At 46.7% G+C, this 27,678-nt stretch overlaps 2 protein-coding genes, 21 non-coding genes and 1 pseudogene across 23 annotated transcripts; 2 read left to right on the top strand and 22 right to left on the bottom strand.

Annotated features, from left to right (window-relative positions):
• Positions 1 to 2,829: 2,829 nt before the first annotated feature.
• Trnar-ucg (transfer RNA arginine (anticodon UCG)) lies at positions 2,830 to 2,902 on the bottom strand. Its single transcript has one exon. It is a non-coding gene; the product is annotated as a tRNA-Arg (tRNA).
• Positions 2,903 to 2,973: 71 nt separating this feature from the next.
• Trnar-ucg (transfer RNA arginine (anticodon UCG)) lies at positions 2,974 to 3,046 on the bottom strand. Its single transcript has one exon. It is a non-coding gene; the product is annotated as a tRNA-Arg (tRNA).
• Positions 3,047 to 3,117: 71 nt separating this feature from the next.
• On the bottom strand, positions 3,118 to 3,190 carry Trnar-ucg (transfer RNA arginine (anticodon UCG)). The gene has a single exon. It is a non-coding gene; the product is annotated as a tRNA-Arg (tRNA).
• A 71-nt stretch (positions 3,191 to 3,261) lies between these two features.
• On the bottom strand, positions 3,262 to 3,334 carry Trnar-ucg (transfer RNA arginine (anticodon UCG)). Its single transcript has one exon. It is a non-coding gene; the product is annotated as a tRNA-Arg (tRNA).
• A 71-nt stretch (positions 3,335 to 3,405) lies between these two features.
• Trnar-ucg (transfer RNA arginine (anticodon UCG)) lies at positions 3,406 to 3,478 on the bottom strand. Its single transcript has one exon. It is a non-coding gene; the product is annotated as a tRNA-Arg (tRNA).
• Positions 3,479 to 3,549: 71 nt separating this feature from the next.
• On the bottom strand, positions 3,550 to 3,622 carry Trnar-ucg (transfer RNA arginine (anticodon UCG)). Its single transcript has one exon. It is a non-coding gene; the product is annotated as a tRNA-Arg (tRNA).
• A 3,717-nt stretch (positions 3,623 to 7,339) lies between these two features.
• On the bottom strand, positions 7,340 to 8,555 carry LOC119444352 (uncharacterized; annotated as a pseudogene).
• Positions 8,556 to 8,651: 96 nt separating this feature from the next.
• On the bottom strand, positions 8,652 to 8,724 carry Trnar-ucg (transfer RNA arginine (anticodon UCG)). The gene has a single exon. It is a non-coding gene; the product is annotated as a tRNA-Arg (tRNA).
• A 71-nt stretch (positions 8,725 to 8,795) lies between these two features.
• Positions 8,796 to 8,868, bottom strand: Trnar-ucg (transfer RNA arginine (anticodon UCG)). Its single transcript has one exon. It is a non-coding gene; the product is annotated as a tRNA-Arg (tRNA).
• Positions 8,869 to 13,823: 4,955 nt separating this feature from the next.
• Trnar-ucg (transfer RNA arginine (anticodon UCG)) lies at positions 13,824 to 13,896 on the bottom strand. The gene has a single exon. It is a non-coding gene; the product is annotated as a tRNA-Arg (tRNA).
• A 70-nt stretch (positions 13,897 to 13,966) lies between these two features.
• Positions 13,967 to 14,039, bottom strand: Trnar-ucg (transfer RNA arginine (anticodon UCG)). The gene has a single exon. It is a non-coding gene; the product is annotated as a tRNA-Arg (tRNA).
• A 71-nt stretch (positions 14,040 to 14,110) lies between these two features.
• On the bottom strand, positions 14,111 to 14,183 carry Trnar-ucg (transfer RNA arginine (anticodon UCG)). The gene has a single exon. It is a non-coding gene; the product is annotated as a tRNA-Arg (tRNA).
• A 70-nt stretch (positions 14,184 to 14,253) lies between these two features.
• Positions 14,254 to 14,326, bottom strand: Trnar-ucg (transfer RNA arginine (anticodon UCG)). The gene has a single exon. It is a non-coding gene; the product is annotated as a tRNA-Arg (tRNA).
• A 71-nt stretch (positions 14,327 to 14,397) lies between these two features.
• Trnar-ucg (transfer RNA arginine (anticodon UCG)) lies at positions 14,398 to 14,470 on the bottom strand. Its single transcript has one exon. It is a non-coding gene; the product is annotated as a tRNA-Arg (tRNA).
• Positions 14,471 to 14,541: 71 nt separating this feature from the next.
• Positions 14,542 to 14,614, bottom strand: Trnar-ucg (transfer RNA arginine (anticodon UCG)). The gene has a single exon. It is a non-coding gene; the product is annotated as a tRNA-Arg (tRNA).
• A 666-nt stretch (positions 14,615 to 15,280) lies between these two features.
• Trnar-ucg (transfer RNA arginine (anticodon UCG)) lies at positions 15,281 to 15,353 on the bottom strand. The gene has a single exon. It is a non-coding gene; the product is annotated as a tRNA-Arg (tRNA).
• A 4,929-nt stretch (positions 15,354 to 20,282) lies between these two features.
• Positions 20,283 to 20,355, bottom strand: Trnar-ucg (transfer RNA arginine (anticodon UCG)). The gene has a single exon. It is a non-coding gene; the product is annotated as a tRNA-Arg (tRNA).
• Positions 20,356 to 20,426: 71 nt separating this feature from the next.
• Positions 20,427 to 20,499, bottom strand: Trnar-ucg (transfer RNA arginine (anticodon UCG)). The gene has a single exon. It is a non-coding gene; the product is annotated as a tRNA-Arg (tRNA).
• A 71-nt stretch (positions 20,500 to 20,570) lies between these two features.
• Positions 20,571 to 20,643, bottom strand: Trnar-ucg (transfer RNA arginine (anticodon UCG)). Its single transcript has one exon. It is a non-coding gene; the product is annotated as a tRNA-Arg (tRNA).
• A 71-nt stretch (positions 20,644 to 20,714) lies between these two features.
• Positions 20,715 to 20,787, bottom strand: Trnar-ucg (transfer RNA arginine (anticodon UCG)). Its single transcript has one exon. It is a non-coding gene; the product is annotated as a tRNA-Arg (tRNA).
• A 71-nt stretch (positions 20,788 to 20,858) lies between these two features.
• On the bottom strand, positions 20,859 to 20,931 carry Trnar-ucg (transfer RNA arginine (anticodon UCG)). Its single transcript has one exon. It is a non-coding gene; the product is annotated as a tRNA-Arg (tRNA).
• A 71-nt stretch (positions 20,932 to 21,002) lies between these two features.
• Positions 21,003 to 21,075, bottom strand: Trnar-ucg (transfer RNA arginine (anticodon UCG)). The gene has a single exon. It is a non-coding gene; the product is annotated as a tRNA-Arg (tRNA).
• A 3,129-nt stretch (positions 21,076 to 24,204) lies between these two features.
• Positions 24,205 to 26,209, top strand: LOC119445436 (peroxynitrite isomerase THAP4-like). Its single transcript, XM_049663296.1, has 3 exons — positions 24,205 to 24,443; positions 25,309 to 25,485; positions 25,692 to 26,209. The coding sequence occupies exons 1-3, from the start codon at positions 24,262 to 24,264 to the stop codon at positions 25,933 to 25,935; spliced, it is 603 nt and encodes a 200-aa protein (XP_049519253.1). The 5' UTR covers positions 24,205 to 24,261; the 3' UTR covers positions 25,936 to 26,209.
• Positions 26,210 to 26,301: 92 nt separating this feature from the next.
• On the top strand, positions 26,302 to 27,327 carry LOC119444351 (uncharacterized). Its single transcript, XM_037708759.1, has one exon. The coding sequence runs from the start codon at positions 26,302 to 26,304 to the stop codon at positions 27,325 to 27,327; it is 1,026 nt and encodes a 341-aa protein (XP_037564687.1).
• Positions 27,328 to 27,678: the final 351 nt, after the last annotated feature.

Below are 27,678 nucleotides of genomic sequence, written 5' to 3'. Positions count from 1 at the left end.
TAACACTCCCTGACATTTTACAGAAATTTCTTGCCACGTCGACCGCTTTAGTGACGCTGTCTTTATCGCTACAAAACACTGCTACATCATCTGCGTATGCTAGTAGCTTTATTTCACTAGAACCTACCCTATAACCTACGATATCGCTACACGAAAGCACCTTTAAACATAAAGGCTCCAAGTATAATGCAAAAAGCAACGGCGACAAACAACATCCCTGTCTCACAGATGATTTGAGTTGTATACTTTCTGTTAATGTCTTATTAATTATAATCTTAGAAACTATTCTATCATAGCACATTTTAACACCTTCTGTCAACACAGATCCAACATTCACATGTTCAAGTACAAGAAAAAGGATTTCATGCGCCACCCTATCGAAGGCCTTTTCCAAATCTAACTGTAGTATTGCGACCTTCTCTGAAAAGGCATCGCAACACTCGAGGACCGTTCGTGCCACGTGAATGTTAGTCATAATTGACCGTCCTTTTATTCCCCACGTCTGATGTGGTCCTACTAACTTCTGTATGACCGACTGCAGTCGCCTCCCGAGAACTTTGGTGTATATTTTGTAATCCGTATTTGTAAGGCTAATAGGGCGATATGCCCGCACCGAAAGTAAAGTTTGAGGGTCGTCGCTCTTCGGTATTAATACTACATGACTCTCATGAAAGGACGGTGGTAGTACTTGCTTCTCATATGCCTCATTAATTAACTCATGTAAAATTATTGCCATATCCTTTTTAAAAGCCTTATAAAAAGCTGCGCCTAATCCGTCAGGGCCTGGTGATTTATCTACCGCTAACTCATTTATGGCGTGTTCTATTTCAGCGACAGTAATTGGCTGCTCGAGATTCAGCCTTACATCGTCATCCAACTTTGGAAGAAGCTTCAAAAGTGATTTTCGAATCCTTCCGCAAGCTCTCGTTCAGTGCCTAACAACTCGCTGTAATGCTCATGAAAAGCCCGCTGAATGTATTCGTTCTCTCGAACAATTTCGTTTCGATATGTGATAGCTGTTATCTCGTTTCGTGAAGCGTAGCTCTTTTCGTCCGAAAGCGCTCTTTTTGTCGGATTTTCACCGCACCATAATCTTTCTGCGCGCGCACGTATAACCGCACCTCGATACTTTTCTTGATCAACGCTTTCTAACTGAACTTTTACTTCTTTTATTCCCTTCGCAAAGATACCTGGGCAAGAACTTTCCATAGTTAGGTAGAAGTCAAGTTGGCATTGTAACTCTTTTTCTTTTCTTTTTTCCTCCCGGCGTAATGTGCATGATCTTTCCATCGCCATTAACTTCGTTTCCTGCTTGAAACATTCTCATGCTTCCGCAATACTTTTACAGTCCTTCTCTAAAAGGTTCTGAATGTTATGCTTGACTTTCTTAACGAAAAGTTCGTCATCTAGCAGCTTGGAATTTAACTTCCACAACGCCCAGTTAAATTTTGGTTTTCTAGGTCCCAACGCCAACATAACTAAACAGTGGTCACTGAAACACACAGATTTGACCTCATAGCTGCTACACATTGAAACCAAGTCAGCTGTCATGTATATCCTATCTAATCGTGCATGGCTGGCTCCTTGAAAATGCGTGAACTTAGGAGTCGAGCCATATCCCATGACATAACCCACATCTACCAAATTGACTTCGCTTATACTCGTGGCTAAAAATTGCGCGCTTGCGTCGTGAACTGTAGGGCTTAGCACTCGGTCCTCTGCATAGCAAACACAGTTGAAGTCTCCCATCAATAAAATGTTTCTTTGACAATTCAATTGACTTTTAAGGCCTTCAAAGAACACCTTGCGCTCACATACTTTGTTAGGTGCGTAAACACATATCGCTCGCCACTTCACCGCTCCATTTACAAAGTCGCACACTATTTGACGGCCATTAACATCACACACAACATTTTCAATAACTATGTTCAGTGCACTCCGAATAAAAAGGGCGCACCCACCAGCTTTACCAACAGAATGTGATACACACACATAATACCGTGGCCGAAACGCATCTACCATACGGTCCGTTCCTTCTTCACTTTCGACTTTAGTTTCCTGCACGGCGATAATATCTAGATCAGTTTCCATGAACAGTCTGCTTAGCTGGTACTGTTTTCGTTTAGACCCAAGGCCCCTTACATTAATACTACCTACTCGTATCGTGATATCTGTGGGATTCATTATGCTATGAAGAAAGAACGGACCGACGACACTCTTTGCACACAACTAGCTACACACTCACGTTTGCTGATACTGCGCAGCGAAAACCATCCTCTGGACTGCCGTCGTTGGATGCCATATGTATGGATTTCCATAGTGCGAATTGTGCCTTGTTGCAGTGGCGCGTTGCCACACCGCCCCAGCACTAGGCATCTTCTTTCTTTCACCATAATTTCGCCGAACGCCAACATTTTCTTCGTCGCCTCCGAGCTCCTGAAGGTAACCGCCCAAACGTGGTTCATCTGGAACGCCCCCAAGCTAACAACCTCGGGCAGCAGTCCCAGACGAGCCAGCGTGTCCCTGAAAGCTTCGGCGCGTAAAGGCCTAGCGGTCACATCCCCGTGAAGGAAAACAGTATTCAAAACGCAGGGTCCTGTTGGCAATTGCGGCAAAACAACTTGGTATTCCTTGTCTTCATCGGCAATAATCCTGTTTCCGCGGCTCGGCTGAGCCGCAAACACCGCTCCACCGGAGCAAGACATTCCGCGTCCGTACCGAACGGTAGCCGGAAGTAGAATCATTAGGCCACGCGGACACATCAGACATTTTGCGCCACCTTCGTTAAATGCGTGTTCGGCAAGCAATAAGTAAAAATTTTCAAACCCACGTCCGCGACAGGACTCCAACCTGCAGTCTTCTGATCCGAAGTCAGACGCCTTATCCATTAGGCCACGCGGACACATCGGGCATTTTGCGGCACCTTCGTTAAATGCGTGTTCGGCAAGCAATAAGTAAAAATTTTCAAACCCACGTCCGCGACAGGATTCGAACCTGCAGTCTTCTGATTCGAAGTCAGACGCCTTATCCATTAGGCCACGCGGACACATCGGGCATTTTGCGGCACCTTCGTTAAATGCGTGTTCGGCAAGCAATAAGTAAAAACTTTCAAACCCACGTCCGCGAAAGGACTCGAACCTGCAGTCTTCTGATCCGAAGTCAGACGCCTTATCCATTAGGCCACGCGGACACATCGGGCATTTTGCGGCACCTTCGTTAAATGCGTGTTCGGCAAGCAATAAGTAAAAATTTTCATACCCACGTCCGCGACAGGACTCGAACCTGCAGTCTTCGGATCCGAAGTCAGACGCCTTATCCATTAGGCCACGCGGACACATCGGGCATTTTGCGGCACCTTCGTTAAATACGTGTTCGGCAAGCAGTAAATAAAAAATTTCAAACACACGTCCGCGACAGGACTCGAACCTGCAGTCTTCTGATCCGAAGTCAGACGCCTTATCCATTAGGCCACGCGGACACATTGGACACTTTGCGCCACCTCAGTTAAATGCGTGTTCGGCAAGCAGTAAATAAAAATTTTCAAACCAACGTCCGCGACAGGACTCGAACCTGCAGTCTTCTGATCCGAAGTCAGACGCCTTATCCATTAGGCCACGCGGACTTTTTTTTTTCTTTATTGCCTTTTGCAAAATACAGACAGAATTTCGACACTTCACAATTGGTAAAAGTGCCCACCAGTCTTTGGTGTGCACGAGATTTTAAAACCGCCTAAGGTTCGCAATCTCGTTTAACACACTAATCCATTCTGGCTTTTCGTTTTGCGCATCGAACACTTCTTTTATGTAACAGACACTTTGAATAAAATATTCACGAGTACTTCGAACATTTATGTCAGCGTGTCTAACAGCCATTCGGGTGCGCCACAGGCTGTGCAACCCTAATAGCATAAACATGTCGTATGGCACTCCTGCTTCATTTTCCGTCGGGAGAAAACGGATGCCATAGGGTGTTATGGGCAAGTCTTTCTTTATAGTTCGCTGCATGACGTCCCAGTGGAAAACGGCATCCCAGCAGTCTATGAATACGTGTTCAATTGTCTCTTCCTTGTGGCATAGTAAACAATCCACAGACCAGGGGATAAAAATACCTCTTTCCTGAAGTCACGGTTTTACAGGTAGTGTATTGGAATGCAGCTGAAAAAAGAAAGACTTTGCCGATGGCCTTACAGGCATACGTTTTACCCTTTTTAGGACGTTTCTTTCACTACCCACACTGAACATCGATCTATACAGTGGCACTGGCAATACCACGTCAATTAGATCTTTATAGAGACGTTTTTTGGGAACGTGGCTGAGGTACTCCATTGAGAAGCGCACCTACAGAAACCGGAATGCCCATATCACTTCTTTCAAATATCCACTCATAGGGCCACTGTTAACACTGCTAGATACAATGAATTCAGGAAGGGCCGTACCTAGTCTCAGTTGCATCACTCTAACCAGGAAAGGGTCTACTATCTAGATAGTAGGGTCAACTAGATAGGACACACTATCTGCTTCAAGAACAGATGCGCCAGTCCAAGCCCCCCTGTTTTGACAGATCGAAATAAGTTTGTTCGACTCGTTCGCTCCCAATTGGATCCCCATACGTACACTGCCAGCACCCGATGCAAACGTTGCACGTGAACTCTAGTAATACACAATGCTTGCAATACATAGCACACTTTGGCAACGGCAAACAGGTTGCAGACCGTCGCGCGGGCAAACATCGAAAGACTACGACCACCCCATTTAACTGCTTTTTCTTGCACCTTCATTGTTTCATTTTCCCAGAATTGCCCCGCCTCTTTATAGTGCTCAAGCGGCACCCCGAGATACTTTGTCGGCGCAACGGTCCACTTCACATTCAAAAAGATGGGTGGGGTGCTTTGCCATGTTCCATGCCACACCCCTAAACACTTATCAAAGTTTATCACGCTACCAGTCATTCTACAAAAAGATAAAGCGTCCTTAACCGCGGTCGCGACACTTTCTTTATCGCTACAAAACAAAGCAATATCATCCGCGTATGTAAGCAGCTTTACTTCCGTTGACTGTAAACGAAAACCTACAATACTGTTGTTATAAAGAATCTTTCTGCAGAATGGCTCGAGGTACAACGCAAATAGTAGAGGACTTAAAGGGCATCCCTGGCGCACACTTGAGCGTACGTGAAAGCTCTCGCCTACTTCCTTATTTATTATAAAGTTAGCGGTACAATTAGCATAGCACATCTTTACTCCATCGAAGAGCACCGAGCCAACATTTACATACTGAAGAACTGAAAAAAGAACGTTATGTGATACACGATCAAACGCCTTTTGCAGATCAAGTTGAAGCAATGCTACATGTTCACCCCACGCATCACAGCATTCCAGAATGGTTCTAGCAACGTGAATATTTGTGTAGATTGATCTTCCTTTGATTCCGCACGTCTGATGCGGTCCTACAATTCGTGTTATAACTCGCTGTAACCTCTTTGCCAAGATCTTAGTAAAGATTTTATAATCAACGTTAGTCAGCGCTATTGGGCGGTAAGACCCAACTGACAGCAATTTTTCTGAGTCTTCCGTCTTGGGAATGAGTACTATATGCGACCGCCCAAATGACGGGGGTGCAAATTTTCGCCTATACGCCTCACTAAATACCAAAAATAAAATGAGGCTCACATCTTTTCTGAAGGCCTTATAGAAAGCCGCTCCCAACCCATCAGGTCCAGGAGACTTCCCCCGAGCTAAATCCTCAATGGCATCTTCAACTTCTTTTTGGCTGATCGGTTCTTCCAGATATTCACGGTCTACGTCATCTAGTTTTGCCATGTTGGCCACGAACTCGCGTTCGAATTCTTCCGGGACATCGTTACTTCTTCGAAATAGTTCGCTATAGTGCTCGAGGAACGCTCTGTGTATTTTAGCTTGTTCGTCGGTGACTTCATTCTTATAACTTATTTTCCGAATTACGTTTTGCCTTGCGTGAGCCTTTTCGTCTGCAAAGGCTCGCTTCGTGGGCGTTTCGCCGAGCCATAGCTTGTCCGCCCTTGCTCGGATCACCGCTCCTCTGTACTTATCTTCGTCGATAAGCTCCAGTTGACTCTTAAGTTCATTGATCTGCTTTGCGAACGTACCAGGCTTATCGGCCTCTACTCGGTACATAAAGTCCAGTTCTTGCTGTATTTCTTTCTCCTTTTTTCTTTCTTCGTACTTCATCACACTAGCTTTCTCTATTGCACAAATCTTTATTTCTTCTTTAAAAAGCTCCCGCAACTCTATCACGTCATCATGCCTTGCCAATAGCTGTCCGAACTTTTCCTTTACGCACTCAACGAACGATTCATTATGTAGCAGCTTGTCATTAAATAGCCACACATTCCAATTAAAGCGTGAAGCCTCTTTGCGCGTCCCAAATGTGACTAACACCAAACAATGGTCACTGAATGACACATGTTTAACGATATAACTGTGGCATGCTGGTAGTAACTGCAATGAAACATATATCCTATCCAGTCTCGCGTGGCTAGCACGCTGATAGTGTGTAAAAACTGGCTGGGTACCACTAGACAACACCTGTCCTATATCTTCTAAATTATGCTCTTGTACCCTTGCGATCAAGCGCGAGGCACTCTTTTCCTTAACTGGAACATTTTTGACACGATCAGCCACTGAGCAAACACAATTAAAATCTCCAAGCATAATTATTTGTCCCTCGCACATCAAGTACTGCTTCAGCCGTTCAAAAAACACGTCTCGTTCATTTTCGGCATTAGGGGCATATACGCAGATTATTCGCCAACCAGAATCTGACATTGAAAAATCGGCTATAACAAATCTACCACTCTGGCACACAAACACATTCTCAACAACTATTCCTAAACTGTTTCTAATGAAAATAGCACATCCACCTGATGTGCCGAATGCGTGGGCAACACAAACATCGTACCTAGCTCGGAAAGGCAGCACAATGCGGTCAGTTCGTTCCTCGCTATCTATTTTTGTTTCTTGCACTGCAACTACGTCTAAGTCGTTCTCCAAGAAAAGGCGACTCAGCTGGTACTGCTTCTTTCTAGCATTTAAACCTCGGACATTGATAGTCGCAATGCGTAGTGCTGTGCTCGAATTTATCGCCATAGATTAAAATATGTACGCCATGGTGCATACCTCTCGAGCAAAGGCACAACAAAACATCCGCGGCTCATTAGCGACAAGCCAACCTGTTCCCGACGTCTGCGCTCCTCGAGCTTCGGCTTGGGTCGCGTTGCCGAAGGCTCCACTCACTACCCTTTTTTGATCGTTCATGAGCATCGTCATAGTCCCAAAGAAGCAGCTGGGCGCCAGAGCTCGCGGCTACGTTGGCGGTTTCAGCACCGCTTTTCTGTCTGGTGGAACGTTGGGCTTTGGCTTCAATGATGAACGCCGAGTCACCACCGTTTTCGTTGGCGGTTCCCCAGCGCCAGCGACGTCTTGTCCGTCCGAGTCGTCTGTTGCAGCTTCGCGTCCGCGTTTGCTGACTGCGTCTCTGCTGTCTTCCTCCGTGACGTCCATGCTACTCGTGAACTGACTAGCTGGCTCTGTTGAAGGTTCGCCCTCTTCAGTGCCTACACTGATTTTTGCAGGCACGTCCCTTATGTCGGTCTCTTCTACAGTGCACCGGTCTCCTTGCTTTCCATTATCTTGTGGATACAAGGGCGTGTCTATGGGTCGTATCTCCTTTTGGTTCACTTGTCGCGACGTTCCTGCAGCTTCTTCCGCGTCAGCTTCGTCCATGACGAGCTCTGTGACGTCCGTTTTTCCCATTGGGCTTGTTACACTTGCGTATGTCTTCACACACGAGCTCTCGTCGTGGCCAAAACGGCGGCACCGTGCGCAGCGAGGGACACGGCAGTCTCGCCGTATATGCCCCGCGGTGTGACACCGCAAACACACTGGTGCTCTTCCCGGAGCAATTAGCAGCGCCAATTCCCCACCGACACGAAGCTGGTGTGGGAGGTCATCGACCTTGACGCCTGCATGAAGCTTGATGCTCACCGTCCGCGTGGTCGTGGTTTTCTCCTGGATGCCATACACTCGCCACTTTTCTTTCGCGACGTCCGTTACAGTCCCGAACATTGCAAGTGCAGGCGCGTACATCTTCATCGGGAACGTTGAACAACAGCCAATGCAACTTCAGGCGCAGGTCTTGATTCGTCGGGTCTACCACTATACAGCGGCGACCTTTCACTTTCATTTCACCTATAGCCAGGGCTTTCTTGACGCCTTCAGCGTTCTTGAAGGTGACGGCCCACACATGGCTCATCTGATACGCCCCTAAGGCTATCACCTCAGGGAGCAGTGCCAGATGGTCCAACGTATCCCGGAATTCTTCAACTCGATAAGGCCTTCCACGCACGTCAGCATGTAAAAATATGGTATTCAAAACTGTACGACCTGTGGGCAAAGTCGGTAGGATGACCTCGTAATCCTCATGTTCAGCTGGAGTATTCCTGTTACCGCGGCTGTTCATAGCCGCAAACACCGCCCCATCGGAGCACATGATAACCACGTCCGTAGGCTTCCGCGGCCGGAAGTGGAATCCAGGCCACGCGGACACATAGGACATTTTGCGCCACCTTCGTTAAATGCGTGTTCGGCAAGCAGTAAATAAAAATTTTCAAACCAACGTCCGCGACAGGACTCGAACCTGCAGTCTTTTGATCCGAAGTCAGACGCCTTATCCATTAGGCCAAGCGGACACATCGGACATTTCGCGCCACCTCAGTTAAATGCGTGTTCGGCAAGCAGTAAATAAAAATTTTCAAACCAACGTCCGCGACAGGACTCGAACCTGCAGTCTTCTGATCCGAACTCAGACGCCTTATCCATTAGGCCACGCGGATTTTTTTTCTTTATTGCCGGTCTTCTACATACACAGATAACATATACACTTTACAGTGATAAAAGCAATGACCATCTTGGGTCCTTGCAAATAGTTAAAAACACTTGATCGCCACTAATTCATCCAATACATGTATCCATTCAGGTGGTTCTTTTTTTGCTCGGTAAGCTTCACGTAGATACAGCATGCTTTCCATAAAATGATCTTTCGCAGGACGAATAACTAGCCTCCCATGGCGCCCATCCATTCGAGTCTTCCAGACGCTGTGTAAACACAGTGCCATAAACATGTCACATGGCTTATTTGCGTTTTCAGTTGGCAAGAAGCGGATGCCGTATGGTGTAATCGGCAATTCTTCTTTCAACGTTTGTTGTAGGATGTCCCATAGGAACACCGCCTCTGAACAGTCAAGAAACATGTGCTCAATAGTTTCCGGTTGCCTGCATCACAGGCAGTTCACGGACAAAGATTCCCCTTTCCCCCAGCCATGGCTTCACTGGAAGCGTTCCAGTGTGTAATTGAAAGAAAAAACGTTTTTACGGATGACCGTATCGGCATCCGCTTCACTCTTTTCAGCACATTCCTTCCACTGGATTCAACGTGGTACATTGAACGATAAACAGGCACTTGCAATGATACATCAAGTAAATCTTTGTAAAGTCTTTTGCGCTTAACATATGCAAGGTAATCCATTGAAAAGCGCACGTGTAAGAATTCAAAAGACAACACGACTTCTCGCAGTAAGCCTCTGATCCTAGGTCCTATTGTATAATTTGAGGACACAACAAATTGAGGCAGCGCATTACGCAAACGCGTTTGAAGGACTGCGCACAAAAACGGATCTTTTTGATCACGTAGAAAAAAAAATCTGGACACGACTTGTCTTAAAAAAAATGAGCTAACCCTAGGCCTCCACGTTTCACCGTCCTAAACAAATTAGTGCGACTGGTGCGCTCCCAGACGGAACCCCAAATAAAGATGGCAAACTGCCTGTGTATTCTTTGTATGCTGACTCTTGATGCGCATAGTGCTTGCAGCACATTGACAGATCTCGTCCACCGAACTTCGCCGTTTTTGCCTTCATTTCTTCCACCTCTCCTTGCCAATAATCTTTTGTGTCCTGGTGGTGTTGTAGAGGTTCTCCTAAGTACTTGGTCGGCAAATGTGTCCACTGTATTTTTGCAAAAAATGGAGGTGTGTCCTCGCACTGTCCATACCATATGCCAGTCGACTTGGCCCAATTAATTACGCTTCCTGTCATTTTACAATATTTTGTCACAACATTCACAGAATTGCTTACACTCTGCGTGTCATCACAAAAAACAGCGACGTCATCCGCGTATGCCAGCAGTTTTACTTCACTGTAACCCACCCTAAAACCTCTGATGTTGCTATCATCTAATATATTTAGACACAATGGCTCAAAATATAAGGCAAACAGTAAAGGCGATAAACCACATCCCTGTCTCACGGAAGATCTGACTTGAATGCTGGTGCTGAGTGTTCTGTTAACTATCACTTTTGTGGAGATGTCTGCATAGCACATTCTAATCCCTTCTGTTAAGATTGATCCCACGTTCACATGCTCCAAAACATCGAAAAGAATAGCGTGCGTCACCCTATCGAATGCTTTTTCCAAGTCCAATTGTAGCATGGCCACCCTACCAGAAAAGTCATCACAATGCTCAAGTACTGTTCTTGCTACGTGTATGTTAGTGGTAATTGACCTGCCCCTGATACCACATGTTTGATGTGGCCCTATCAACCGTGTTATTATGCTTTGTAGCCTTCTACCCAAAAGTGTTGTGTATACTTTATAGTCTGTATTCGTTAGGCTGATTGGACGATAGGCTCGCACAGATAGGAGAGATGTGGAATCGCTGGATTTTGGTATCAGTACAATGTGGCTCTCGCGAAACGATGGCGGCAGTAACTGGTTTTCATAAGCTTCTGTGATTACGTGATAAAGGGTTGTAGCTATTTCTGTTTTGAAAAATTTATAGAATGCCCCACTCAATCCGTCGGGTCCTGGCGTTTTGCCAGGGCTCAAGTCATCTATAGCTTCCTCTATTTCTTTGATGCTAATTGGCAGTTCTAATCTTTTTCGGTCTTCCTCTTCCAGTCCGGGCAAAAGGTGTAAGAATTCGCGATCGAAACCTTGTTCACATTGCGGTTCCTGTCCTAAAAGTTCGTCGTAATATTCTACAAAGGCGCGTTGGACGGTTTCTTTGTCCCGTACTACTACATTTTGATATGTTATCGCATTTATCTCTTTTCTCGCGGCATGACTCTTTTCATCAGAAAGCGAGCGCTTTGTAGGTTGTTCGCCACACCATAAACGTTCTGCGCGTGCGCGTATAATTGCACCACGATATTTTTCCTTATCGACAAGTTCCAACTGTGCTTTCGTTTGCATTATTTCTTTTGCGAAACATCCCGGATGGTTGCTCTCCATGCTTAAATAAAAGTTGAGCTCACTTTGTAATTCCATTTCTTTTCTTTTTTCCTGGTGGTGTAAAACACTGGATCTTTCTATCGCTGTTAACTTCGTGTCTTGCTTAAAGCACTCCCACTTTTCTGTATAATCTTTTTGACCACCCGATAACAGCTCTTTGAGGCTGTCTTGAATTTTTTTTACAAAGGTTTCGTCCTGCAGCAGTTTTTCATTGAATTTCCATAGTCCCCAGTTGAAACTTGACGGCTTTTTTGGACCAAGTGAAAAAAGGACCAGACTGTGGTCGCTAAAATAAACATGGCTGATTTCATAATCACTGCACAATGGTATCGCTTCCGCAGAAACATAGACACGATCCAGTCTTGCGTGGCTGTCCCCTTGAAAATGAGTGAACTGAGGTGCATCATTGTTGGCCAAAACGGCGCCTACATCCTCTAAATTATGTTCTTCCACCAGTGCTGCTAAACGTAGCGCACTTACATCGAGACCAGGCTGCTTACGGGCTCTGTCTTCCACTTTGCAGACACAGTTGAAGTCTCCCATGATGACTATGGTTCTCTCACACTTCAAGTGACATTCCACGCATTCAAAAAACGCCCTGCGCTCGGCTGTTCTATTTGGCGCGTAAATGCAGATAACACGCCACTTCAGAGTACAAAACAAAAAATCACACACTATAATGCGCCCGCTATCATCACTAAATACATTTTCAACACATATACCAATGTTATTCCGGAGAAAGAGCGCACAGCCCCCCGCTCTTCCAACAGAATGGGAAACACACACATAATATCTAGTCATGAAAGGTTGCACTAGGCGGTCCGTCCCTTCCTCAGTTTCAATCTTTGTTTCCTGAACCGCAATAATGTCGAGATTCTTTTCGATGAACAGGCGGTTAAGCTGACATTGCTTCCTCCTTGCCGTAAGACCCCGCACGTTAATCGTGCCTACGCGTAAGGGTGTTTCGAGGCGTAACTCCATTTCTAGATGAAAGAGATCACAATCTATGCATTGCTATTGTCGGCTACGAAAGGTCACTCACATTGCCTTCACGTGTCTGCAGTCAGCTTGCACGCTTGACTGGCATTCCATCCGCAGCTCCAAAGTAGCAGCATTGTCTCCCCTCACCCCCCACTGAAACGGGCACAAACACACGCAAGTACGACGTATTAAGTCGGAGGTGTCCCCGACACCTTTCTGTCCGGCGGTAGGTTTGGCGCCGGTCGAAAGGTAGGCCTCCGGCCAGTTGCTGTCTTCACAGGTGGTTCGCTCGCACTGGAAGTGCTCAACTTTTGCTCCCCTCCGGCACTTTCTTCGTGCGTTCTCTTGGCCCCTGCTGCCGCTTTGCTCGTTTCCGTGGTGTCCATGAGGCATGCATCATCCTGCGAAGTTGTTGCGGACGGTTGCTTGCCTGCACTTGCGTCGTTGTTTGTTTCAGCCTCTTTAGCAGGTGTAGGCGCGCCTGATGTCAATATGGCTTCACTCGCGACCTGCGTAAGATCGTGTTTCTCCGTCGTTACCGCCAAGTCTTTCTTCGAAGGCGGCGACAAGGTTGGCCCAGACGCACTGCCAATTTCCTCCGCGTCAACTTCGTCCATAAGGAGCTCGTTGACGATTTCCTCATTTTTTTGGTGGCCCTGCAATGCTTGCGTACGTGCGTACGCACTGACTGTCTTCGTGGCCAAATCGTCGACACACAGAACAACGCGGCACGCGGCACTCACGTCTGATGTGCCCCGTACGGTTGCACCGAAGACATAGGGGAGCACGACCTGCCACGACCACTAGCGCCATTATGCCTGCTATTCGTATCTGATGCGGAAGATCATCAATTGTCAAGCCAGGCTTCAGCTTCAGGGACACCGTACGCATAGACGATCCCTTGTCCGTGACACCTTGTACACGCCAGCGTTCTTTTTGGATGTCGGATACTTTTCCGTACGGAACAAACGCCGCATGTACGTCATCGTCATGCACATTGTGCAGTAACCAGTGCAGCTTTAGCCGCACCTCCCGGTTATGCGGATCCACAACCAAACAGCGTCGTTCCTTGACTTGAACTTCCGCGTGCTTCAGCATCTTCTTCGTCGCCTCTGCACTCTCGAACGTCACAGCCCAGACGTGGTTCATCTGAAACGCCCCCAAGGCGACCATCTCAGGGAGCAATTCCAGATGAGCCAACGTGTCACGAAAATCTTCGACACGAAATGGCCTCGCTTTCACGTCACCGTGAAGAAAAACGGTGTTTAAAACACACGAACCTGTTGGCAGAGGCGGCAAAACAACGTGGTAATCCGGTTCAGCGGTAGCAGTCATCCTGTTTCCGCGGCTTGGCATAGCCGCAAACACCGCCCCTACGGAGCGCGACATTCAACGTCCGTACCGAACGGTAGCCGGAAGTAGAATTACCTATCCATTAGGCCACGCGGACACATAAGAATTTTGCGCCACCTCAGTTAAATGCGTGTTCGGCAAGCAGTAAATAAAAATTTTCAAACCAACGTCCGCGACAGGACTCGAACCTGCAGTCTTCTGATCCGAAGTCAGACGCCTTATCCATTAGGCCACGCGGACAATAGGACATTTTGCGCCACCTCAGTTAAATGCGTGTTCGGCAAGCAGTAAATAAAAATTTTCAAACCAACGTCCGCGACAGGACTCGAACCTGCAGTCTTCTGAACCGAAGTCAGACGCCTTATCCATTAGGCCACGCGGACACATAGGACATTTTGCGCCACCTCAGTTAAATGCGTGTTCGGCAAGCTGTAAATAAAAATTTTCAAACCAGCGTCCGCGACAGGACTCGAACCTGCAGTCTTCTGATCCGAAGTCAGACGCCTTATCCATTAGGCCACGCGGACACATAAGAATTTTGCGCCACCTCAGTTAAATGCGTGTTTGGCAAGCAGTAAATAAAAATTTTCAAACCAATGTCCGCGACAGGACTCGTACCTGCAGTCTTCTGATCCGAAGTCAGACGCCTTATCCATTAGGCCACGCGGACACATAGGACATTTTGCGCCACCTTCGTTAAATGCGTGTTCGGCAAGCAGTAAATAAAAATTTTCAAACCAACGTCCGCGACAGGCCTCGAACCTGCAGTCTTCTGATCCGAAGTCAGACGCCTTATCCATTAGGCCACGCGGACACATAGGACATTTTGAGCCACCTTCGTTAAATGCGTGTTCGGCAAGCAGTAAATAAAAATTTTCAAACCAACGTCCGCGACAGGACTCGAACCTGCAGTCTTCTGATCCGAAGTCAGACGCCTTATCCATTAGGCCACGCGGACTTTTTTTTTCTTTATTGCCGTCGTCGACGTACAAAATCAAATGTTACAAATGATAAAACGTGCCAGCCACACTTTGGCCAACACAGCACTAAAATCTTTTCAGTGACACCAGTTCATCCAATACAGACATCCATTGTGGTGGATCAGGCAGTACTTTGTATGCGTCTCTCACGTAAACAACACTCTCAATGAAGTGTTCTCGCACCGGTTTCACAACGATGTCTGCATGTTCAAATTGCATGCGAGTTTTCCACATCGCGTGGAGGCCCAGGACCATAATGAGGTCATACGGTACTTCCTCTGAGGTATCTATTGGCAAGAAGCGTATTCCATATGGGTCCAGGGGTAACTGCTTCTTCAGCGTTCTCTGCAGAACGTCCCAGTGAAAGATCGGGTCCCAGCAATCTAGGAAAACATGTTCTATTGTTTCTGGTTTTTTACATAAAAAGCAGTCCGTTGTCCAGGGGATGAAAATACCCTTGCTATGAAGCCAGGTCTTAACGGGAAGTGTGTTTGTATGTAATTTGAAAAAGAAAGACTTAGTTGATGGCCTTACTGGCATTTTCTTGACTCTTTTTAGATAGGCCACGCGGACACATAGGACATTTTGCGCCACCTTCGTTTAATGCGTGTTCGGCAAGCAGTAAATAAAAATTTTCAAACCAACGTCCGCGACAGGACTCGAACCTGCAGTCTTCTGATCCGAAGTCAGACGCCTTATCCATTAGGCCACGCGGACTTTTTTTTTTATTTATTGCCGGTCTTTGACAATGTACATAACAAAATCTCAAAAAGCACAACTACAAAACATATTGGAAAACATGAAAGCCATCAGTCCAACATGGACTGGCGTTGTCGAATTAAAATTCTTTTAATGCTGTCAGAGATTCTATCCTCGACAGCCAATCGGGTACACATTCTTGTGTTTTCTATATTTCAATGAACCGAGACATACTGTCTCGAAAATAAATACGAGCCGGCCTAGCGTCTGGGTCGCAATGGTACCCACCCATCCGTGCCCGCCATAAACAGTGGAGGCCATGGAGCATGATTAAATCGTATGGTACCCCGTCCTCATTCTTTATCGCTAGGTACCTGATCCCGTGCGGATTCAACGGAAACTCCTTCTTGATTGTCCGTTTTAGGACGTCCCAGAAGTAGACCCCTTCCCAGCAATGCAAGAACACATGATCTACTGTTTCAGGTTGCTTGCAAATCAAGCAGTGTGAGCCCCATGGTACAAGGAATCCACGTTCTTCCATGAATGTCTTCACTGACAGTGTTCCTGTGTGTAGCTTAAAAAAGAATGTTTTAACGCCAGTAGGCACCTCCATTCTTTTCACCCGTTTCAGAACATCCTGTCCTGTTCCTGCACTGTATACAGCTATGTACAATGGCACTGGAAATACAATGTGGCATACATCTTTACATAATGTCTTTCTTTTCACGTCAGAAAGATAATCGAAAGAAAAACGCACAGAAAGAAAGCGCACACTATCGACTACTTCTTTAAGATAGCCGCGAATCGCCCCTGGCATACCATTAGTACTAATAATGAGTGCCGGCAAGGCGTCTCTTAACCTGAGCTGTAATACCGTACGCAGAAATGGATCACGCACATCTCGAAAAAACAAAAATCTATTGACAAGCTGTCGTACAAAAAGATGCGCCAAGCCCAGCCCCCCTTCCTTCACCCGTCTGAACAGGTTTGTTCGGCTACATCTTTCCCAGCTAGATTCCCAGATAAAAACGGCGAACACTCTATGCAACCTTTGTACATTTACCCTTGAACAAAACAACGTCTGCATGACGTACCACAACTTCGTAATGAAAAACATATTGCATACAGTTGCCTTTGCAAAAATGGACAGGTTGATGCCTTTCCACCTGTCTGCTTTCTCTCTTGTTTCTTTTATTTGGTTCGTCCAGTATTCCTCGCTGTGTTTGTAATTGTCCAAGGGAACACCCAGATACTTGGTAGGGGTTTTCACCCAGCTCACATTAGCAAAGTTGTCTGGGGCCGAAGACCACTCTCCGTGCCACAAACCGAGGGATTTACCCCAGTTCACTTAACTGCCCGTCACATCACAAAACTGTTTCGCAACGCGTATTGTTTCCGTTACACTTTCTCTGCTTGTACAACACACGGCGATATCATCTGCATATGCCAGGAGCTTGACTTCTGTGGCTGTCAAGCTATAACCGCGTATATGAGCATTCTCTATTATCGCCAAACACATCGTTTCTATGTAAATAGCAAACAAAAGAGGACTGAGGGGGCAGCCTTGACGCACAGAACGCATGAAGTTAATGGGGGCCCCCAATGATTTATTGACAATTAAGCGTGTTGTGCAGTTCTGATACGCCAACGCCACTCCCTCAGTGATAATGGCACCCACATTAATGTGTGCCAGAATGGCAAACAAAATATCATGAGACACACAGTCAAACGCTTTCTCGAGGTCAAGCTGGAGCACTGCGACGCCGTCGTAAGTGATGTCACAGCACTCGAGCACGCACCGCATCGTGTGAATATTCGAAAAAATTGACCTCCCTTTGATCCCACACGTTTGGTGGTCTGCAACTATTTCTTTGATGACGCTTTGAAGTCTGGCTGCCAAAACCTTCATGAAAATCTTATAGTCGACATTGGTTAAAGATATCGGCCTATAAGATGTCACGAGCCTAAGTTTCTCCGCTTTGTCACTCTTAGGTATCAAGATGGTATGCGCTTTACCAAAAGAAGGCGGCAAAGCTTTGTTCACATACGCAGCGTTAAACAGGTTTGTTAACAGGGGCGACAGTTCTTTCTTGAAGGCTTTATAAAAACACGCGCTCAGACCGTCAGGTCCGGGTGATTTGCCATTGTTCAAATCATGTATTGCTTTTTCGACTTCGTGTTCTCTTATACTGCCTTCTAATAGCTCCTTCGTGTCGTCACTTAATCGCGGCATGCGACTGAGAAAGACCCTTTTGAACTCATCTACATTGGTTTCTTGATATGCAAACAGTGACTGGTAATACTCTAAAAACGCTCGGCCTATGCTCTTATTATCGTCGACGAGCGTGCCATTCCACGAGATCTTATCGACATGATTACGTCGACCATGAGCTTTTTCAAGTCCAAGCGCCCTTTTGGTGGGCGTCTCCCTCGCGACTAATGCGTTTGCTCTTGCACGCACAATCGCCCCTTGATAGCGTTCTTTGTCCAACTGTTCGATTTTTTCTTTGATGGTTCGCATATCTTGCTTATACGCCCCTGGCTCTTCGCACTCCAGCGCTATCAGCTGATTAAGTATATTTCGTAAATCTCGTTCTTTCATTTCCCTCTCAAACTTTAAGCAGCTCGATCTTTCTATTGCTTTCATTTTTACCTTCTGTTTGAACCCTTCCCATTTCTCTGCTATTGTTTCAATACATTCATCGCTTACTTCCATAACGGCCTCATGAATTGTCTACAAATGGCGCGTCTTTTAGTAGTAAGGCATTCATTTTCCATTGGTCCCAGTTAAAAGATTGACTCTTCTTCTTCATTCCTATGGTACACATCACCAAGCAGTGATCTGAGAACGACACAGGTGCAACAGAATAACTGTGGCACTTTGAAATCATGTCCTGTGACATGTACAAGCGGTCTAACCGCGCATGGCTACTGCCTTGAAATCGCGTAAACATCACTTCCCGCTCCCCCTCAAGTCTCTCACATACATCGTCTAGTTCACTATCACTAATCAACTTAGAAAGTATGTGACTGCTTTTATCGCGGATACCAGCATTATTGGATCTATCTCGAGCACTCAAAATACAGTTGAAATCCCCCAACAAAAGCATGCACTTTTCACTGCTAATAAACTGAAAAAGTTTCGAAAAAATAAAGCACGTTCTTCTACACCATTTGGCGCATATATGCATATAACTCGAAATTGAACTTCACAAAAAACAAAATCGCAAAATACGATCCTTCCGGATTGACATGAAAACACTTTGTACTACAAGGTTTGGCAACTTCTTAACAAACAGGACGCATCCGGCGGACGTCCCTACCGCGTGGCTCACGACCGCATATCTAGTCGTGAAACGCCGCACCATGCTCCCGGTCTCCTCCTCCCCGTCTACCTTGGTCTCCTGGACAGCTAAAACATCTATGTCGTGGTCAGTGACCAACCGTAGGACTTGATTTTGCCTACGGCTAGCCGCCAAGCCTCTCACGTTTAGTGTGGCAATACTCAGTGTTGGTTCAGGAGCCATGCTGTGCTAAAGAATGAGGTAGGCCCGGAGCATGGTGCTTACCTTTCACGACTAGCCGTCGGCTAGCCGCCTCCGGAGCCGCCCGGCTTCCCGGCGTTGTTGATGGTGTGCTGCGCTTTGTCCCCAGGCCTTCTCTCGGGTGGAACATTCGGTTTGGGTTTGAAACCCGCACGCCTCCCAAGAGGCGCTTTCGTCGGCGGCCCGTCCCCGGTGCTGGATGCTGCGTTGTCCTGGTCTCCGGCGTCGTCTCGGGGGCGCTTGAAGGTTGCACCGAGACTAGCAGCCTGGTCCCCGTCGTTGGCAGCCTCACTCTGTTCCATTTCTGATTCATCGTCATCGCTTTCGCCTTCACTTGCACCTTCATTTGCAAGGACAGCTTCCGTGTCGACCCGTGCCGGCCCAGTCACTTGCTCAGCAGCTTCGACAACCTTGGCTTCAGCGCCCTCCGGCACTGTCACGGTACTTGTCTTCGCTGGCGGCACTTGGTCTCCGGCTCCCTTAGCGGCGTCTTCAGCCTCGACGGCGTCCATCAGCTGTTCGGCTGCCGCTTCGCTCACTGCTGGGCCTGTAGCTGTAGCGTAGGTCTTCACGCAGTCGGCTTCGACGTGCCCAAAACGTCTGCAACGGGAGCAGCGCGGCACCTTACACTCTCGCCGGACGTGCCCAGTGCCCTGGCAGCGCAAGCACTGCATAGGCCGCCCGGGAACGACCACCAAAGCGAGCTCTCCGCCGACGCGGACCTGATGAGGAAGGTCCTCTACTTTGAGACCGCTCTTGAGCTTGAGCAGCACGGTCCTGGTGGTTGACGTCTTGTCCCCCATGCCTTGGACGCGCCACCTCTCCCGGCTTACCTCATCCACCTTCCCGAAAGCCGCGAACGCCGTCCGGATGTCCTCGTCGCCCACGCCGTACAGTAGCCAGTGCAGCCTAAGCTTCACCTGCTGGTCCTGCGGGTCGACGATGACGCACCGTCGTCCCTTCACCTGCAGTTCCTTCAGTGCCACCAGTCGTTTTGTCGCGGTCGCATCCTTGAGGGTTACCGCCCAGACGTGGTTAATCTGGTACGCCCCTATGCATAGCACCTCAGGCATCAAGCCTGTCGGCAGCAGGGCGTCCCTGAAATCCTCCACCTTGTAGGGTCTGGCACGCACATCACCGTGCAAAAACACGGTATTAATCGCCACTCGTCCTTGGGGCAGTTGAGGCAGAATAAACGGGTATTCGTTATCGTTGTCATTGGTCCTGTTACCGCGGCCAAAAGTGACCGCTGTCGCTGCCCTTGAAGAGGCCATGATCCCACGAACCGGCACGCTCGGTGGCCGGAAGCAGAATGTTTAGGCCACGCGGACACATCGGACATTTTGAGCCACCTTCGTTAAATGCGTGTTCGGCAAGCAGTAAATAAAAATTTTCAAACCAACGTCCGCGACAGGCCTCGAACCTGCAGTCTTCTGATCCGAAGTCAGACGCCTTATCCATTAGGCCACGCGGACACATAGGACATTTTGAGCCACCTTCATTAAATGCGTGTTCGGCAAGCAGTAAATAAAAATTTTCAAACCAATGCCCGCGACAGGACTCGAACCTGCAGTCTTCTGATCCGAAGTCAGACGCCTTATCCATTAGGCCACGCGGACACATAGGACATTTTGCGCCACCTTCGTTAAATGCGTGTTCGGCAAGCAGTAAATAAAAATTTTCAAACCAACGTCCGCGACAGGCCTCGAACCTGCAGTCTTCTGATCCGAAGTCAGACGCCTTATCCATTAGGCCACGCGGACACATCGGACATTTTGCGCCACCTTCGTTAAATGCGTGTTCGGCAAGCAGTAAATAAAAATTTTCAAACCAACGTCCGCGACAGGACTCGAACCTGCAGTCTTCTGATCCGAAGTCAGACGCCTTATCCATTAGGCCACGCGGACACATCGGACATTTTGCGCCACCTTCGTTAAATGCGTGTTCGGCAAGCAGTAAATAAAAATTTTCAAACCAACGTCCGCGACAGGACTCGAACCTGCAGTCTTCTAATCCGAAGTCAGACGCCTTATCCATTAGGCCACGCGGACACATCGGACATTTTGAGCCACCTTCGTTAAATGCGTGTTCGGCAAGCAGTAAATAAAAATTTTCAAACCAACGTCCGCGACAGGACTCGAACCTGTAGTCTTCTGATCCGAAGTCAGACGCCTTATCCATTAGGCCACGCGGACTTTTTTTTTTTGCACACAGTATAGAAACAGACATCACAAAAAGAACACCTACAGAACATACTGAAAAACATTAAAGCCATCCGCCCAACATGGACTGGCGTTGTCAAACTAAAATTCTTTTAAAGCTGTCAGAGGTTCTATCCTCGACAGCCAATCGGGTACACAATCTTGCATTTTCTTAATTTCAATGAAACGAGACATACTTTCTCGAAAATAAGTACGAGCAGGCCTAGCATCTGGGTCGCAATGGTACCCAGCCATTCGTGCCCGCCATAAACAGTGGAGGCCATTGAGCATAATTAGGTCGTATGGAACCCCGTCCTCATTCTCAATCGGTAAGTACCTGATCCCATGCGGATTCAACAGACACTCCTTCTTGATTGTCCGTTTTAGGACGTCCCAGAAGTAGACACCTTCCCAGCAATGCAAGAACACATGATCTACAGTTTCAGGTTGCTTGCAAATCAAGCAGTGTGGGCCCCATGGTACAAGGAAGCCGCGTTCTTCCATGAATGTCTTCACTGACAGTGTTCCTGTGTGTAGCCTAAAAAAGAATGTTTTTGCCCCAGTAGGCACCTCCATTCTTTTCACCCGTTTAATGACATTTTGTCCTGGTCCTCCACTGTATATCGCTCTGTATAATGGCACTGGAAATACAATATCGCACACATCTTTATATAATGTCTTTCTTTTCACGCCGGATAAATACTCGAAAGAAAAACGCACTGAAAGAAAGCGCACACTATCGACTACTTCTTTAAGATAGCCGCGAATCGTTCCTGGCATACTATTGGTACTAACAATCAGTGCCGGCAGCGCAGCTCTTAATCTGAGCTGTAATACCGTACGCAGAAAAGGATCACGCACATCTCGAAAAAACAAAAATCTATTGACAAGCTGCCGTACAAAAAGATGCGCCAAGCCCAGGCCACCATCCTTCACCCGCCTGAACAGGTTTGTTCGGCTACATCTTTCCCAGCTAGATTCCCAGATAAAAACGGCGAACACTCTGTGCAACTTTTGTACGTTTACCCTTGAACCAAATAACGTCTGCATGACGTACCAAAACTTTGTAATGAAAAACATATTGCATACAGTTGTCCTTGCAAAAATGGACAGGTTGATGCCTTTCCACCTGTCTGCTTTTTCTCTTGTTTCTTTTATTTGGTTTGTCCAGTATTCCTTGCTCTGTTTGTAGCTGTCCAAGGGAACGCCGAGATACTTGGTAGGGGTTTTCACCCAGCTCACATTCGCAAAATTGTCCGGGGCTGAGGACCACTCTCCGTGCCACAATCCGAGGGACTTACCCCAGTTCACTTTACTGCCCGTCACATCACAAAACTGTTTCACAACGCATATTGTTTCCGTTACACTTTCTCTGTTTGTACAACACACGGCGATGTCATCTGCATATGCCAGGAGCTTGACTTCTGTGGCTGCCAAGCTATAACCTCGTATTTGATCATTCTCAGTTATCGCCAAACACATCGTTTCAATGTAAACTGCAAACAAAAGAGGACTGAGGGGGCAGCCTTGACGCACCGAACGCATGACGTTAATGGGGGCCCCCAATGATTTATTCACAATTAAGCGTGTTGTGCAGTTCTGATACGCCAATGCCACTCCCTCAGTGATGATGGCACCTACATTAACGTGATCCAGAATGGCAAACAAAATATCATGAGACACACAGTCAAAAGCTTTCTCTAGGTCAAGCTGGAGCACTGCGACGCCATTGTAAGTGATGTCACAGCACTCGAGCACGCACCGCATCGTGTGAATATTCGAAAAAATTGACCTCCCTTTGATCCCACACGTTTGGTGGTCTGCGACGATTTCTTTGATGACGCTTTGAAGTCTGGCTGCCAAAACCTTCATGAAAATCTTATAGTCGACATTGGTTAAAGATATCGGCCTATAAGATGTCACGAGCCTAAGTTTCTCCGCTTTGTCACTCTTAGGTATCAAGATGGTATGCGCTTTACCAAAAGAAGGCGGCAAAGCTTTGTTCACATACGCGGCGTTAAACAGGTCTGTTAGCAGGGGCGACAGTTCTTTCTTGAAGGCTTTATAAAAACACGCGCTCAGACCGTCAGGTCCGGGTGATTTGCCATTGTTCAAATCATTTATTGCTTTTTCGACTTCGTGTTCTCTTATATTGCCTTCTAATAGGTCCTTCGTGTCGTCACTTAATCGCGGCATGCGACTGAGAAATACCCTTTTGAACTCATCTACATTGGCTTCTTGATATGCAAACAATGACTGGTAATACTCTAAAAACGCTCGGCCTATGCTCTTATTATCGTCTACGAGTGTGCCATTCCACGAGATCTTATCGACATGATTACGTCGACCATGAGCTTTTCCAAGTCCAAGCGCCCTTTTGGTGGGCGTCTCCCCCGCTACTAATGCGTTTGCTCTTGCGCGCACAATCGCACCTTGATAGCGTTCTTTGTCCAACTGTTCGATTTTTTCTTTGATGGTTCGCATATCTTGCTTATACGCCCCTGGCTCTTCGCACTCCAGCGCTATCAGCTGAATAAGTATCTTTCGTAAGTCTCGTTCTTTCATTTCCCTCTTAAACGTTAAGCAGCTAGATCTTTCTATTGCTTTCATTTTTACCTTCTGTTTGAACCATTCCCATTTCTCTGCTATTGTTTCAATACATTCATCGCTTACTTCCATAACGGCCTCATGAATTGCGTCTACAAATGGCGCGTCTTTTAGAAGTTAGGCATTCATTTTCCATTGGTCCCAGTTAAAAGATTGACTCTTCTTCTTCATTCCTATGGTACACATCACCAAGCAGTGATCGGAGAACGACACAGGTGCAACAGAATAACTGTGGCACTTTGGAATCATGCCCTGTGACATGTACAAGCGGTCTAACCGCGCATGGCTACTGCCTTGAAATCGCGTATACATCACTTCCCGCTCCCCCTCCAGACACTCACATACATCGTCTAGTTCACTTTCGATGATCAGCCTAGACAATATAGGCACCCTGCAATGCAGTTTGAAGAACAGGGCGCGCCATCTGGCGACCCCAGCAAGAAGCTTGAAGGCGTTCGCGCGCATGGGCCTTTCTTCGCTGCCATTGCTCAGCGCGGGTACAGCGTGGTCTTTTTGAGCTTTTGTCTTTCGCGTCCGAAATACCTGCGCCTGTTTTCTGTAGTTTAAGATCCGATGGCGTCATCAGAACCGTGTGGTCGCACCCCTGTGAAGAAGAAAAGTGGGCGCAGGTACTGCTCTGTCAAAGACTGCCACAGTCGCGAAGGGACGCCAGGCGTGAGGCTGTACAGTTTTCCGTCAAAGCCTTGGGAGAAGTCACGAAGGCAAAAATGGATTATCGCCGTGCGACGAGTCAAGTAAGTGAATTCCTATTTGTAAACAGAAATCGCTGCACGTTACCAAAGCAGCCAAGGACGAGGTTCATTTTTCAGTTAGCAGCAATCGGGTAACAGTGAACGGGCAGTTTTTACGAGGTGGTCGCGTAATGTCACAGTTTATTGTTTGATCAATGTTTCACGGTTTGTAGGTTGATAATATTCTTGCAAACTTTTGGTTTAAAATTACGGAAATCGTTCTGACGAAATAAATGACATGCAATACGATATTTGGAACTAGTTTGCGACGGACTGTTCTCTCCCGTCTTGTGGCATTTGTTTTTTGAGAATGACGATGAAACTACTCGTAGCCGTGTTCGTCGCAAGGAATGAGAAACTTCATGTTCACCGGAAGCCGCCCTCCGTTATGGTCGTGTTTTATTTCGATGTTACATAATCTTCGCGGCGTTGTCGTGGTTGACGCCGGCGGACAAGAAACGCCAAGGGTCCTGTGCTATCATGAGCGTTTCCTGTCCGCTGACCACTTTGCGCTGTTCATTAATGTTATTTATTCCTGGAATAAGGGACTCTACCACCTCGGCTGCCAAGTCACTTCTTCAAATAAAGGTTTATTCATTATATCATTCATTCATTCATTCATTCATTCATGTTGTATTAGTGCATTATCTACTGTACATTAAAAATGACGAAAATTTGTTGCGGCACTCAAGCAGGGGAGAAAACAGTGTGTATTAATTAAGTGTGTGAGGTTAGTAATACTTAGACAAATAATTGTTAAAGTGCAGCGTGTTGTCCAGCTGTTTTAATCATGAACCTTTCATTGATTGACACTGCTACACCTGTTGCATCAGATGGATGGTAATTACTCATGTTTTACTCATTTCAGTTTTGAGGACTCCTCTAGCTGGCAGCCTAATCGAGATTCGAGGGTGTGTTCCAAACATTTTGTGAATGGCGAGAAAAGCACAATTGAAAGCCACCCAGGTTATGTACCAACAATATTCCCGACCGTGTACAAGAAGAGGTCCACTTCATCTACTGCTCAGCTGGCTAGATTTAATAGGTAAGCTTCTCTCTGATGTGCTACTTGGGCTTGTTTGCATCAAAAGCTGGGACTCTTCAATATGTTACATCTTTTCCCATTTAGCTTCGCCATAATGCGGTTGTCTCTACAAATAAATGTGAATGCATGCATGTAGATGTGCCCAAAACAAAATGCATGTGTGTTTACAAAAAGCAGTGACATCCAAGCTTCTGTTAAACGTGCAGGTGGAAGCAGCGGTACTCTGGGTCATCTGCATCACTGGCTACTCCTGCATCAGCTGATTCCCCTGGACCAGCTTCTCCCTACACAGCTGAGACAGGAGCCATTGGTACCAGCAGCCTTGCCACAGTTGATCTAGCAACTAGTACAGACCTGTTGTACGAGCGGAGCTCGACAGAGGGCTTAGATCTACTGTCCACTGTCGCTGCTGAGCTTTGCACTGCAGTAAAATCCGTGGTAAGCTCCTGAAAATTTCGGAAACTGAAGTTGAATGCCTGAAATTGTACAGCTGAATATGTTCTTCGCTCTTATACCATGCTCAGTTACGCCTCCCTGTGTAGCATAGGCAGCAAGTTAGCAGTGTTGTACTCTTATTGCTCATTCCATTCTCATTTTTTCAGTGCAGCACTTGATGCACAATATGTGACAGCATTTTTCTGGAGCGGCTAGTTTGAAATGTTTGTTTATCATCGATAAAGTTTTGTGTTATGACTGATAAAAATGAGGTTGCCACTGTAACCCAACATGGATGTATTTATTCTTTCTTACTGCAATTTTACGCAGGAAACACAAACTGAAGAAAGAAGTGTGTCAAGCAAGAATTTCTCGGTGTTCATGTGCTTCATTAGTGAGTCAGGGACATCAACTCAAGTGACGCATCTTGAGACATGCGACAACAGTGTGCAACACAAGCCAGAGGTCAGTAGCAGGCATAGTGGCTCTGACCACAGAACCAGCTACTTCTCCGGCTACGACAGCATCGCTAAATCTGCAAATGCATTGCAAGACCTGTGCAGTGTCAGCAAAGAAGTGTTTGCAATGCTTCTGAGCATGCTTCCACCTTCAGAGCGAAAATGTGATGTCACTGCTGAGAATAGGCTTCTTTTGTTTCTTTTGAAGTTAAAGCTTGGAATCAGCTACTCATCACTGGCTATTCTCTTCTCGGTAAGCGAAACGTCGGCATCAAGGCATTTCAAGAGTGTTCTCAAAACGCTCGCTGTGGCAACTAAACAATGGATTTTTCGCCCCCCATCAAGAGTGATTCAGGCCACAATGCCAGACAGCTTTAAGGTGCATTATCCTAGCTGCACTATGATTATTGACTGCACAGAAATACGTACAGAGCAGCCACCAACTGTGCAACAAGAACGAGTCTTGTACTCAAATTACAAAGGTGCATATACACTGAAGTTTTTAGTGGCTGTAACACCAGGAGGAATGATTTGTTTTTGTTCAAAGGCCTATGGTGGTAGACTGTCTGATGCCCACATTACAGTTGATTCTGGTTTCCTCGATCTTGTTCAACCTGGGGATACAGTTCTTGCCGATAAGGGATTTCCAGGCATCCAGACAGTTTTAGGAAACCAGAATGCTGTTCTTGTTATGCCTCCATTTCTCCATGCCTCTCAGTTTACGCCAGAGGAGGTTAGGGACACTTACAATATCGCTCAAGTGCGGATACATGTCGAACGAATGATTCAGAGGATTAAAATATATAATGTCTTGAACAACAAAGTACCAACTGAGCTTATTCCATGCATGACGGATGTTTTTCATGTCTGCTGTGTGCTAGCAAACCTCCAGCTCCCAATAATTAAGTGCAAAGAACAACAACAGTCATTTGTCGTGTCTGCATCATGAACAATCAACTTTGCCTCACTCTGGATTACACAAAATGAAATGAACAGTTGATGGGGGAGCATCAGTGCGCTAGCCACCATTTCGATAATAGGACTTGTCTTCGTCTAGGCTGGCCGGGGGTTTCGACAAGTGCTCTTGGCGAAACATTAGCTAGTGGACTGAGGCCTTCATAGCTTTCTTATTTTGCTGTGTTGCCAAGGGTCTCATCTGCCATGGATACTCACTTTGCATTATTTGTTCGAGCTATTTGCATTTTATTGTTTCGAAATTGGACGTGGTCTTTGAGAAACACCGTAATGGTGGGCTCCGGATTAGTTCTTATTTCATTGCGGTTCTTACACTGCACTGATA

The sequence above is a fragment of the Dermacentor silvarum genome, chromosome 3 (genome assembly GCF_013339745.2).
Source record: "Dermacentor silvarum isolate Dsil-2018 chromosome 3, BIME_Dsil_1.4, whole genome shotgun sequence".
In the NCBI taxonomy this organism is placed as follows: Eukaryota; Metazoa; Arthropoda; class Arachnida; order Ixodida; family Ixodidae; genus Dermacentor; species Dermacentor silvarum.
The sequence above is the reverse complement of the archived record's forward strand: the minus strand, read 5'-3'. Positions and strand labels throughout refer to the sequence as shown.